General features: G+C 59.7%; 1 protein-coding gene across 5 annotated transcripts in view; it reads right to left on the bottom strand.

The window, feature by feature from the left end:
• Window positions 1-380: 380 nt before the first annotated feature.
• Window positions 381-12,146, bottom strand: part of PKNOX1 (PBX/knotted 1 homeobox 1) — a 56,574-nt gene continuing 44,808 nt past the window's right edge. For all 5 annotated transcript variants that reach the window (XM_058732133.1, XM_058732130.1, XM_058732134.1 and 2 more), the window contains 4 exons: window positions 9,840-9,968; window positions 6,025-6,101; window positions 3,435-3,607; window positions 381-1,229 (listed from right to left, as the gene is read on the bottom strand). In XM_058732133.1, coding sequence (XP_058588116.1) covers window positions 1,018-1,229; window positions 3,435-3,607; window positions 6,025-6,101; window positions 9,840-9,968 — 591 coding nt within the window. In that variant the 3' untranslated portion in view covers window positions 381-1,017. The remainder of the gene's footprint in view (window positions 1,230-3,434; window positions 3,608-6,024; window positions 6,102-9,839; window positions 9,969-12,146) is intronic.

Below are 12,146 nucleotides of genomic sequence, written 5' to 3'. Positions count from 1 at the left end.
GCCGACTAAAACTTCTAAAAAATACACAGCTAACTGGCGCAGTAACCATTTAACTGTAGTCGAGTTAAATTAGACTGACGTGTGTGGTCACAGCTTCGGACTACGGTTACCACTCACTTAACTCACCCTAAGTCCTATTTAGCAAACACCTTTAGATACAGGTTCAGATCAAGTGTGAAAGGCAATCTGAGCTTTTACACATACACTGAAGTCTGGAGGCGGTCAAAATTTCATTAGACACTTGTTTCTTCTACGGTGCTACATGGCAATCACTCCCCGGGACGGTGGAGAACCGTGGAATGCTAGCTACCTTTGGGCAGGTTCACTAAATTTGGTCAGTTCAGAACATTCCAAATTGAAATAGTAAGCACGTGTGTTTCTCTCTAGAAATTTTATCCTCAATATAGTCATAATCCCAATTCATAGCGAATTTATAAAAATAGCTTTTTATCCAATAATTCCAGCAAGGTAAAAATAGGAGTTTCTTTTCATATATAGCAAATGAAACAGGCCACAAGTCCGTGGGGGACCTCGGCGTATGTCCACCAGAGCACGCTCACCACGGGCCACACGCACTTTGTTGCCGTGGGCGTCTACCTCGCACTGGCAGTTTTAAGGTGCAGAAGCTTCTCTCCAATCCGTGGGCGACACAAATCAATCAGCCCCACCGGGACCCTGCTTCAACCACAGAACGAAATTAAAACTGCATAATTTTCTAGAAAATGGCAGCACTATCCTTAACTAATTAGGGGCTCACGGGGGTGTCTGTCATTCATCACATTTTTAGCGTTAAACCTTTAAAGAATCTCCTTAAAAACCCGCGCACGCACACACGCACACACACGCACACCGGAAAGTCGCCGCGCCCGCGAGGGCGCTCTCGAAGCTCACTATGAAATACAAAAGTGCATTCTTCTCCATCTACGTATAAAACATGTCAGAATAAAAGTGTGTAAAATGTTTGCTGTGCAAACTGTAAAAGTCAGGCCCGCCCCGCAGTTCTGGGCTGTGCCGGCCCTACTGCAGGGAGTCACTGTTCTCCAGGACCAGCCCGCTGATGTGGGTGGGGGCGAGCGCGGCCCCGCTGTCCCCCGTGCTGTCCCACAGACTCGTCTCGCTCTGCTCCGCCATCATGACCTGCTGTACCGCCAGGGTGGCGCCGTCCGAGGACAGAGACTGCAGGCTGTCCACGTTCATGCTCACGGGCGTGGTGATCGTCACGACGGCTCCTGCGGCAGAACGTTCAGATTAGCGCCCGCCCAGGGAGGACACTTCGTGACCCAGCCGGGTGCCGTTCACTCCTCTGACCTCGTGTCGGGGCCCCCACGCGAGTCTCTGGGACGATCGCCAGGGGTTAGGAGACGTCAGACCCTCCTCCGCTAATACGCGGCGCGAGTTCCTGGTCTGCAGGCGGTCCGTAAGGGGCTATACAGACGCGGTGTGTGCAGGGCAGAAGCAGGAGCCGCAAGGGAACAGGAGACCAGGGACGCAGGACAAGGGACAAGACGAGGAGCAATGGAGACAAAGGCAAGGGGCCAGGGTCGCAGTCGGGGAGACCGTGTGACAAGGGGAACAAGGAGACCCTGGGACACGCTGGTCCCCAGCAGCCCAGGGGGCTCACACGCTCGTCCCTGAAGGTCTCCAGGAGCAGCGACAAGTGACGACGGCAGCGGGAGACAGTGTCGGGCGGTTAGAATGTGGGAAACGCTTTTAAAGAGATTCACTCATCCGTCCTTGCCCCCGCACAGTACGTCACGTCATGTCACAGATGCGCTGGGAGCATATACGGGAGACTGGTGATAAGGACGCTTTCTGGAGAAGATCAGAAGCCAAGACGGGGCAGAAACTTACTGGTCACTGGCAAGTCTTGCTTGAACTTCTCCCCCAATACACAGGCACTGCCTTTTCCAAGGCCGGAAGGAGGAAGAGAAACCTAATACTAATCCTAAGTAATTTGGATTAAAAGACAAAACAAGAACTGAAAATATAAATTACTTAAACCTAAGGCCACCGCATATCAAAACCCAAACGATGAAGCTTCAAATGCACACACCGGCCCTCAAGGAACAGAACGAAGCGCGACGCACAGCCCGCTGCGAGGGGCCCGTCCCAACCGCGAGGCCGGCACATCTGTGGACAGCCCGGCTCGTCCGTTCGGTGGAGGGAGGTCCGCACGGGCGGCAGGAGACAATCCAGCCCCGGGGAAGAACCAGCTGGAAAGATCGGAAGACGATGCCCAGGCCGGGCGGGTGGAGGGGCGTGGGGGTGGGGTGCCACCCGAGGTCCGGCCTTGGTTGCGGGTGGTCTGCCCAGGGCTGAGCACCGCTGGTCACCAAACGAGGGCCGATCACCGAGCAGGGCACGAGAGGGTCCCTTCAGGGCTGGAACAGAGCTCGGGAGCCTTGCCCCCGTGCAAAAGCACCCGCCCCCAGCAAGGTGGCATTCACAAGGCCTGCCATCCAGTCCAGGATCACCAGGCAGGAAAACCACCCACAGGGAGCAGAAAACCGGGTCACCGGAAACCAGCCTGGGGCTGACAGATGTTAGCACCAGCAGAGGAGGCCATCAAAGCGGTTGTTGTGACTGTATGCTACGAAGGAGAGCCAGGAGCGCCGCCAAAGACTGTCCCGAACTTCCGGAAACGTGCACTAGGATGTCTACCCCGAGACACGCCCGTGGTGGGACCGGTGGCAGCTTAACCACGGGAGAAAAGGTTAGCGAAGCCCCAACACAGACGTGGAAACTATCAAAACGGAAACGAGAGACGGAATCCCAAACCCTAGAAAGAACAGCAGGACAGACGGGGACCTGGGGGCCCGGAGGGGGCGGGGCGGGGGGGGGGGGGTCGTCAGAAAGTGTTTGAAGACGTAAGGGCCGCGAACTTTCCTCGGGAACAGCAAACTGCTGAGAAAAACAGGAAGAACGAGACAGTGGAGACGGGCTGGGAACACCACCTACACACCGAGGACCACACACACCCAGACAGTCCACACCTGGGCAAGGCGTGCCCACGGAAAGGTGCTTACGGAGCATGCGGGGACGGGGGCCTGTGATGAGGGAGAGGGACACCGTCAGAGGGGACCAGCCACGGGGGCTCACAGGGCAAAGGGGTGAGATGCCAGGTGGTGGGGCCGGCAGAGCTCCATCCTGAGCTCCGAGCTCCCAGGGAAAAGAAACACGAAAAGGGGCAAAAGGGCAGAACGCACAGGACACCGGGCCTCCCAGACGCACCGCGCTCCGTACACGATGCCTCCCTCACGCGTCACGCGCGAAACACGGCAGCCGCCGCGACCCAAGGCTCACGGCTGCCGCCGCAGTCGAGGCCGTCCCTGTCCACACCCCTGCTGCCCCCAAGCAGCCAGGCCCTCCCCCAGCCTCTGGGCCCCCCCCCCCATCCCTGTCCCCACCGCCCCCCCAGCCCCCGCGAGGCCCACCTTCCGACACGGCCAGCTCGCTGGGCGGCGGCTGTGCAGCTCCCGAGGCGATGGAGTCGGGCCAAAACCTCTGGACCGGTCTGTTCTGAGCTGTCTTCTTCTTAGTTTTTGGGGTTTCCGCGCAACTAGAATCCAACATGGGCTGAAGAATCCGCCTTCTGGCGTTGATGAACCTGGGTGTGAAGGGCGACACCACAAGCGGTCGCTGGGACGGCAAACGCCCCCACAGGGGAGGCGTCGGAGCACCTCTCCCCGGGCCCAGCGCACACGGATGGCAGGTGGGGCGCCGGTGTCCCCCAGGGAGGGGGCCGGGGAGCGGCCACACCGCACACCCGGGGGTCCTGTCCCGCCCTGACCTCGTGGTCACCTCCAAGCACGGCTCCGGGACCAGACCCGCGACCCTGCACGCCGCTCACGACGGGCTAGTCCCAGAGGAACTAAGTTCCCAGGTCACTAGCCGCCCCCACCACGAGGCAGCTCAGAAGCGACCCACCACCCCCACGGGGACCCGACACCTGACCCCGCACGCGCACAACCACTGCTGTGGGAGCCTGAGGTCGGCAGGGCAGGCGGCTCGTAACGTGTGGACGGAAAGCCTGCACCCCCGCCGGCACCCGGGAGGGAGCTCTGTCTCCCCGCGCGCCCCCACCTGCTGTGACCGCAGCCTGCGGGACGCCCACGGCCGCTGGCGAGCTGGGACCGCACGCCCCGACCGGGCCACGGCCGCACTGGCCGGGCCTCCTCCGGGAGGACAGCGACAGGGGCTCACCTCTCGCCGCAGCCCAGCCTGCTAGCCCCCGCAGCGGGACCCTGACAGCAAGAGAAAGCCAAGCACCAGCGGCCACGCGGGCTCCACTTCTGTCCCGGTGCTGTGGCACCACACGCTGCTCTCGGTGCCCCCGACACAGAGCAGAGCCGGGCCCGGACCAGTGACAAGGTCACTTAGCGTTAAAATCCTAACGGTCCTGGGCGCCCGGCTGGCCCGCTCGTGATCTCAGGTCGTGAATTCGAACCCCACGTTGGGGGTAGAGATTACTCAAATACGGTTTAAAAAATATGACCCTCGCATTCGAAACCATCTACAATTGCAGGAAGATACGCTCTAAAAACAGAAACAAGCAGGAGCGCCTGGGTGGCTCTGTCGGTTAAGCGTCCGACGTCGGCTCAGGCCATGATCTCACGGTTCGTGGGTTCGAGCCCCGTGTCGGGCTCTGTGCTGATGGCTCGGAGCCTGGAGCCTGCTTCCGATTCTGTCTGTCTGTCTGTCTCTCTCTCTCTGCCCCTCCCCTGCTCGTGCTCTGTTTCTCTCTCAAAAACAAACATTAACCAAAATTAAAAAAAAAATAAAATAAAATAAAAGTTGAGGTCAAACCTTCTAGACAAGACAATTCTGCTAACAGAGCTCAAGGAAGTCAACCCTGAAGAAAAGTGGGAAGGCCGGGCAGCGGCAAAAGCATCACAACGTGCAAACAAGTGTCTCTAACATTCACCCCCAACGAATCGACCACTGGTGGGACCGAACCGAGACAGGACGTGTCACACGAGGGGACAGGAGGAAACGGAGCGTGTCCTGGGCCGTCACGAACGTCACAGCGACAACACGTGTGAAACCTCCGTTTCTGCTAACGGCATTTCAAGATTCCACAGGAGACAGTTCGAGGACTATGGTCTATCACCGGCTCCCAAAACCGCAACAATGGCCCACAGCAGGATACCAGAGATGTTTGGTGCGGTCCCTGAGCACACGTCCCGCACAGACGACTGCGTATGCCGGGAGACCCCGTCACGTACCCCGGAGCCCACCTGACCTTCAGGTGTAAGCTCTAACGGTATTTCCGACTGATAGCACGTGTGCTCTCTTCTCTTCTACACGGGCCCGTTCTGGAAGCTGGACTCGTGTCCACACGTGCGCGCGTGAACACAAAGGACACAAGTGACAGGCGCACAGAACGGAAGTGCGCCCCTGGAGCCCAGCACCATTGCTGACGGGAGCAGCCCTGATTTCCGGGACACGCGGTCAGGGCTCAGGCGTCCACGACAGTACGTGACACCGGGGTTAGAACAGGAGGACGTGTCATCAACGAAGTCGACCTGTCCCAGGCGTGTCCCTCGTAGGGCCCCGAGGTCCCCACAGGACCCCGCTGCGGGTGGGACCACCACCTGGACCCCCACTCAGAGCTGAACAAAGTGGCACAAGGCTCCCAAAGGTGGGAGAGCCACAGGGGGTGCCCCCGAGGTCAGGATGCCTCGTGGCGGCCGTCACCGCCCGGAGAAGGTTACCCACGAAAACAGGCCATCGGCACTGAGCGTGGGGGCTCGGGGCGAGAAACACGGCGGAGACACGCGAGTCCAACTGCACAAGCAGCGTGTGGGCCGAGGGTCCACCGCGAGGGCCACTGATCCCCGAAAGCTGAGAGCGTGTGCTGATCTCTTCCCAAGCCTCCCGCCACCGATCCCAGTCCTGACGACAGCGCTGCTGGTCACAAGAACTCCGGAATCTTCAGCCAAATTCCGCTATTTATTAGCGTCCGTACTTTCAAGGGTTCTATCGCGCTGACTGACACGACCTCGGGGAGCGGGCGCATCTTACCAGTTGTTAACTTGGAGCAGTGTCAAATTTGTCTGAGCAGCGATCTGTTTTTTCTCATCTTCTGTCGGGTAGGGGTGCTACGAACAAGAAGAAAAGTTACCGTGAACCTCGGTGTTTACACAGGAAGTCCGGCTTCTCTGGGTAGACGAGAAACGCGTGAACAGTCCTTAGTAAGAACCGCTAAGTAGTGGGGCGCCTGGGCGGGCGGGTCAGTGGGTTCAGCGTCCAACTCCCGATTTTGGCTCAGGTGGTGATCTCACGGTTTGTGAGCCTGAGCCCCGAGTCAGGCTGACGGTGTGGAGCCCGCTTGCAATTCTCTCCCTGTCCCTCCCTCTCGGCCCCTCCCCCTGCGTGCGTGCTCTCTCTCTCTCTCTGTCTCTCTCTCTGAAAATAAATAAACATTAACGAAACGACTGGTGAGCAGCGACAGTGTTCTGCTAAAGCGCCTTCAGCCTCACAGACTTGTCTTAGAAACGTCCCGCACAGAATGCAGCGTCTCCCGGAGCCGCTCAGCGCCAACGCGGCGGTTGGGGCACAGACAAAGGCGGGCTGCGACAGCCGGAGGCTCACAGACGGCACGAGTGGCGCCCCCACCGCCAGGAGCTGCGGCCACCGCGGGGGTCACTGTCCCAACCACGTGATACGGCCGCTAATTTAGGGACCGCCCCGCCGAGCGTACGTTAGGAGCACACGCGCGGCCACAGGCTTGAGCTCTGACCCGGCCAGGCGGCACGGACATCAGGCTGCGCGTCCTCCAGGGAACCGCTTTCCTCGGTCACTTCTGAGACACGGCGGTCATCCCCCTTCTACAGATGAGGAAACTGAGGCAGGAGGGCACACGCGCTCCCCATCCGACGGCTGGGTAAACGGGAGGGCGCGGGGAAGGGGCAGGGCAGGCTGTTCCAGGCCCGTCCCGCGGGGTGACACGTTTCTGTCACAGGTATCGTGAGGAGACACCGACAAGGGGCGGCGCGGACGGCTTTTCGGGAGCCGCCCCGCTAGGTCGGCGTGCGCGGTCAGCGGACCGAGCCACCGCTGGGGATGCACGGGTCTGCTACGTCACTCCTTCCCTTGTGATTAGTACCTTTCACTTAAAAAAAAGCAGCATTAAACCAGAAGTACGTATCAAAAGTCACAGAGGTCCCAAAGGAAGGTAATTCCCACCTACGGCACAAACGGTTTCTCCAAGACTGATTACCGTCCGCACGCAGAAACCGTGAAGACGTTTACTCTCAGACCTACGTGCACCCACGTCCCTTGTGGACGCCCCGGGGCCCCGGAGAGCACACGGGGGCAGAGGCTCCCGTGAGTATCACTCGGTGGGCGGGAGTCACGCCGGTGGGGTGCCACGTTCACCCCCACCCCCCCCCGCGTGCCTGCTTCCTCAGACGACGGCGGTTCAATCGGTCGGCCCATAGCACACGGCCGGAGGTAGAGGCCGTGCAAATGCAAATACCGTTCTTGCGGGGCGCCTGGGGGGTTCGGTGAGTTTCAGGCCCGACTCTTGATTTCGGCTCGGGTCATGATCTCAGGGTTCGTGGGTTCGAGTCCCGCGTTGGGCTCTGAGCTGAAAGAGCAGAGCCTGCTTGGGACTCTCTCTCTCTCTCTCTGCCTTTCCCTCATTCTCTCTCTTTCTCTCTCTCAAAATAAATAAACTTAAAAAAATAATAAATAGAAGCTGATAAAATCAAAGGGGGCAGGAAACCTAAGTGCTTTCACCAAAAACAAAAGAAAAGACAAAGAAAGCCATCACACAGCAGAAAACGCTATCCTAGCGTATTGGGAACACCACCGGAGAGGATGCGATTTCCGAGACATGAGGGCGAGAGAGACAGAAAATGCTTCATGGGGGGAAACAAAGGAACATTTTACTTCAACCTTATCACAGGGTTTACTGTTTCACAAATCATTATGTTAAAGGAAACTTAAAAGAAAAACACCGATTCAACCACCCGTCTGTAGCGTGACGACCACGCATCGGCTGTGAGATCACAGTGGGCTCAGACGTGGGTACGTCCCACCCTCAGTCCCTGCCACCTGCCCGAACCTTCCTGGCGCCCCAGCCGTCGCTGCCGACTTGACCAGCTGTGTAACCGTCCGGCAGACGGCAGACGGGTGTGTCCTAAACCCCACGCCCAGCCTTCGCGTCGGGATACCCAACATCGCTGTGCCCGTCATCCATAAAGCCTCTCCTCTTGACGTGAAACCTTTCGGGACACGTTTCCAGGTGTGGCCACGCCGCTCAGAGACAGCACTGTCCTCTCTGACACGTGTTGCCGTGTCCTGCAGGCGGGGGTGGCTAGCGGAGAACAGGACAGCAGAGCAGGAGGGAAGCGGGGGCCCGGCTCCCTCAGGGCCTTCCCTCCAGGAAAGGGAGAGGGGTCCTGCCCCCCTCCCCGCCCCGGCTGCTCAGCGGCATCACATGCCGGTTCAAAGCCTCGAGCCGGCTGCTACTTTGGACTGTCACCTCCCGGGTAGGGAGCCTGACGCCAGTCAGAGAAAAGGGGGTGCCACCCGGCCGCGGCAAGGGCCAAACCCCAGAAGACGCGGGATGACCGAGATGGACGCTGGCCTCATGGCTCACAGCCGGGGTGAGGACGGAGACCGGTCCCGGGAACAAACGCAGGCCGCGGGCCCAGGCAGCGGGCTTCCCGAACGGTGGATGCAGGGAAAGGGCGCGAGGGGCCCTGGGTCCGACAGGCACCTCGCTGACAAGCACGGCGCACTGGGATGCGGACGGGGAGCGCGGGGCAGGGAGGAAGAGGCCGGGCAACCAAAGGCACGAGCAGGCGCCCATGGCAGTGACGGAGAGGGGCAGAGCCAGCCCACGGGCACGGCGATCGGGGGCGCGGGCGCTCCGTGTGGTCGCGTGGAGGCCGGGGCCGCAGGGGCAGGGGGCGCGTGCACCAGAGAAAACAAGCCGGGATGAAGGCACCCGGCCGCGAAGCTGGTTCCCGAGGCTTCCGGGCGGCTCCCTGCTGGACCTCCCGACCTCCTGTCCCTCCTCACTACACAAAGGCCCCTCCTTCCGCCGGACGTGGCTGTTAACGCAGCACGTGGTGTCCACTTTCCCACCTCGGTCTCGCCACACGCTCCCCCGAAAGCCAACCTGGTCGCTCCTGGTCCTGGCCAGCAGGCTGGGCGGTCACTCCTGGAAGCTGCTCCGGGCCACACGCCTCCCGCAGGTTCAGGGGCACGCGGGCTGAGGGTGTCCCCCGCTGAACGGAGCAGCGAGTATGTGCTTCCCGGGAGGGGCCACCTTGCGGAGACGACGCGGCCGTGACCCAGGGGAGGAAACAGGCGCACACACACAACGTGGATGGGCGGGCGCTGTCTGTGGGCCCCACTCTGTGTCACGTGCCCCCCCCCCCCCCCCCCCCCCCCCGTCCACATCGCCATCTTCGACCTTCCCACCTCTTCCTTCCAAGTCCAATACGTGCGACATCGCGCCGCCTGCCCGGGTTTTGCCCCGGCCCAGCCTCTGCCTGCCCGCCTCCCTAACTGACCTCACCCCACCTCACCCCGTCATCACTCACGGGGAGCTGGCTCTCGCGCACGCACGGGACTGACGTGAGCGGAAGGTATTCCCTTTTCACCAGGGGTGCCCTCCTGTTTAAGTCACTCGAGGGGGTGACCTCCGGGTTTTGGTAACCCTCCTTCCGTCCCGTACTCCACCCCGACGTTTAGACGGTCGACAAAAGACCGATACTTCACGCCGGGCCTGCTCGCGCAGACCAGCACATCTTTTCCGGGAAGCGCGCCAGAAAGCGAGCAGCTCGGGGCGCGGCTAGCGGTGCGGTCACTTGCGTCCTTACCCCTATGTGCTGGAAGAGCCAAGATCTCATCACGTTGGTGGCATGCTTCGGCAAAACGCCCCTTTTATTCTTGGATGAGCCGTCATCTTGATGCAAGATGCTGAGATCTTGGTTTAACTGTAACTGGAGCTTTTAAACAATTGAAAAGAAATGTTAGAAAGCACAGAAAATTATGACACGTCCAAGTGGCTCAGGACTTCGGGCGGAGACCACAGCCAAAGATCTACGGGTAAATGACTTGTCGACAGCAGGGGCACGTGCACTGGGGCGGGTGCAGGCTATTCGGGGCGGGAGGAGGATCCCGGGGCATTGTGGCCACGGGCACGGCTGTCTCGCTGTCAGTGGCCCCTCATCTGGCGAGGCAGGTGACACGGGCACCGACAGGTCCCCGGGGTCGCTCCCCTGTCGACATGCCAACCCCACGGCCCTCTCATCCACTGCCCGTTTTCGCCTTGCATCCTCTGGTAAGGGACGTGACAGAACCCCGCTCGCCCAGCCGAGAGAGCTGTCAGGCAATCAACGAGAACGGGCAGGAAGGCTTGAGGGCTGGAGACGGCCCGTCGGCCGAGCAGGGGGCAAAGGCACACACAGGAGCAGACAGAAGCATCACAGAGCGAGGGACGAGGGACTGCCGGCGGCCCAGACGCCTCCGCAGCCACGACAGATGCCCCCACCCCCCACGGAGAGCAGGGAACACGCTCTGTCCGCTGCCTTTCAAAAGGAAGGACGGGCAGGGCACCGCGAATGTCCTGCACACAAACGAAAGAGAGATCTGATGTCTGTAAGGACAGGCCTCAGGCCCCGGCAGGTCCCAAGAGCCGCACCTGATGCCCAGCACGCCCGTGGGGACGGTGTCATCAGTGCTCACGACACGGGCAGGGGACGAAAGCGATCACCACTCACCAGGGCCTCACACACACACAGCAGAGACCTCTCTACTGTTACACTTGAATTTAGAACTTATGTATGAAACGGACTCCACAAGAAAACGAACATCAACTTCAATGTGATGCATTCATAGACACAGTTGATTCACCATGACCTGAGCCGAAGTTAGATGCTTAACGGACTGGAGCACCCAGGCGCCCCCACAGACACAGCTTAAAGGATTTGGAACTCGGGGCACCTGGGTGGCTCAGTCGGTCAAGCGTCCAACTTCGGCTCAAATCATGATCTCACTGTTCATGAGTTCAAGCCCCGCGTCGGGCTCTGTGCTGACAGCTCAGAGCCGGGAGCCTGCTTTGCATTCTATGTCTCCCTCTCTCTCTCTGCTCCTGCTCTGCTCGTGCTCTCTCTCTCTCTCTCTCTCTCAAATATAAACATTGAAAATTTTTGAAAAAAAAGAAAGGATTTGGAACTTTATTTTGGAGAGGTCACCGTATTATCTGTGCTTCCTCTGGATTTATATCACTTTGGATACATTCTTTAAGAGCCTCAACAATATCATCTAAACAGAATTTATGACTTAAAGGAGACGTTAAGACACCGACTGTACCTAAAATATCTTAAAACTAAAGATTGTTATCCAGGGCATAAGAGTTTTCGGAAACAGGTTTCCTTGTCGGAGGCTGAAAGCGGGTGGTGTCGAGCGCCCTCTCCGTGCTCCTACGTGTACACAGGGAAGAGTGGGAAGTGAACTTCCAGTATGAGTTCCCAAGCACCAGGGGCCACACTTTAGCTTGTCGCCTTATTTGTCTCAATTAACGTGTCATGTTCCTCATGAAGCTTGACAGGGGCTCAGGGTCGCTTTTCTTGCGCAGGGCTGAAGCAACTGTGGACTCAAAAATAGGCCAAGTGACGGCTGGCCGTGTGACTGGACCCCACGGATGGCGTCAACGGGGTCTGAGAGGGCCGGCGAGGCTGCGTGAGGAAGCAGACCGAGGGCCTCGGAACAGAGCAGCCGCTGGCCCTGCGGGGCTCCAGCAAGGCCAGGGACTGGACAGGAGGGGGGTGAAAAGCCTAGGAAACTGGCCGGAAGTTTGCTCAGGAAGCAGAGAGAGCCCCGGACCCTCCCCGTCATTCTCCGCAGATGACCCATCTGTCCCCCGGCCCGCAGGAGACGGAGGACGTGTTGAGCGCAGCTGGACGGTGGGAGTGAAGGGCAAGGAAAGCCTCCACACGACACGGGAGACCCCAGCCCGTCCCCGCCCCTGCCGCCAGGCCTGTGCCCCGAGCGAGAAATCTGAGAGTCCTTCTCTGGAGTCTTCTTCCCGAGTGAAGACGACGCTCCGAGGCCGGCCAACGGAGAGGCCCGCTTGCCACGGCCCACGGCCCACGCCCCACACGCACCCAGTGGCTTCCTAGCGG

This window comes from Neofelis nebulosa, chromosome 5 (genome assembly GCF_028018385.1).
Source record: "Neofelis nebulosa isolate mNeoNeb1 chromosome 5, mNeoNeb1.pri, whole genome shotgun sequence".
In the NCBI taxonomy this organism is placed as follows: Eukaryota; Metazoa; Chordata; class Mammalia; order Carnivora; family Felidae; genus Neofelis; species Neofelis nebulosa.
Note: the sequence above shows the minus strand (reverse complement) of the source record. Positions and strands in the feature narration are given on the sequence as shown.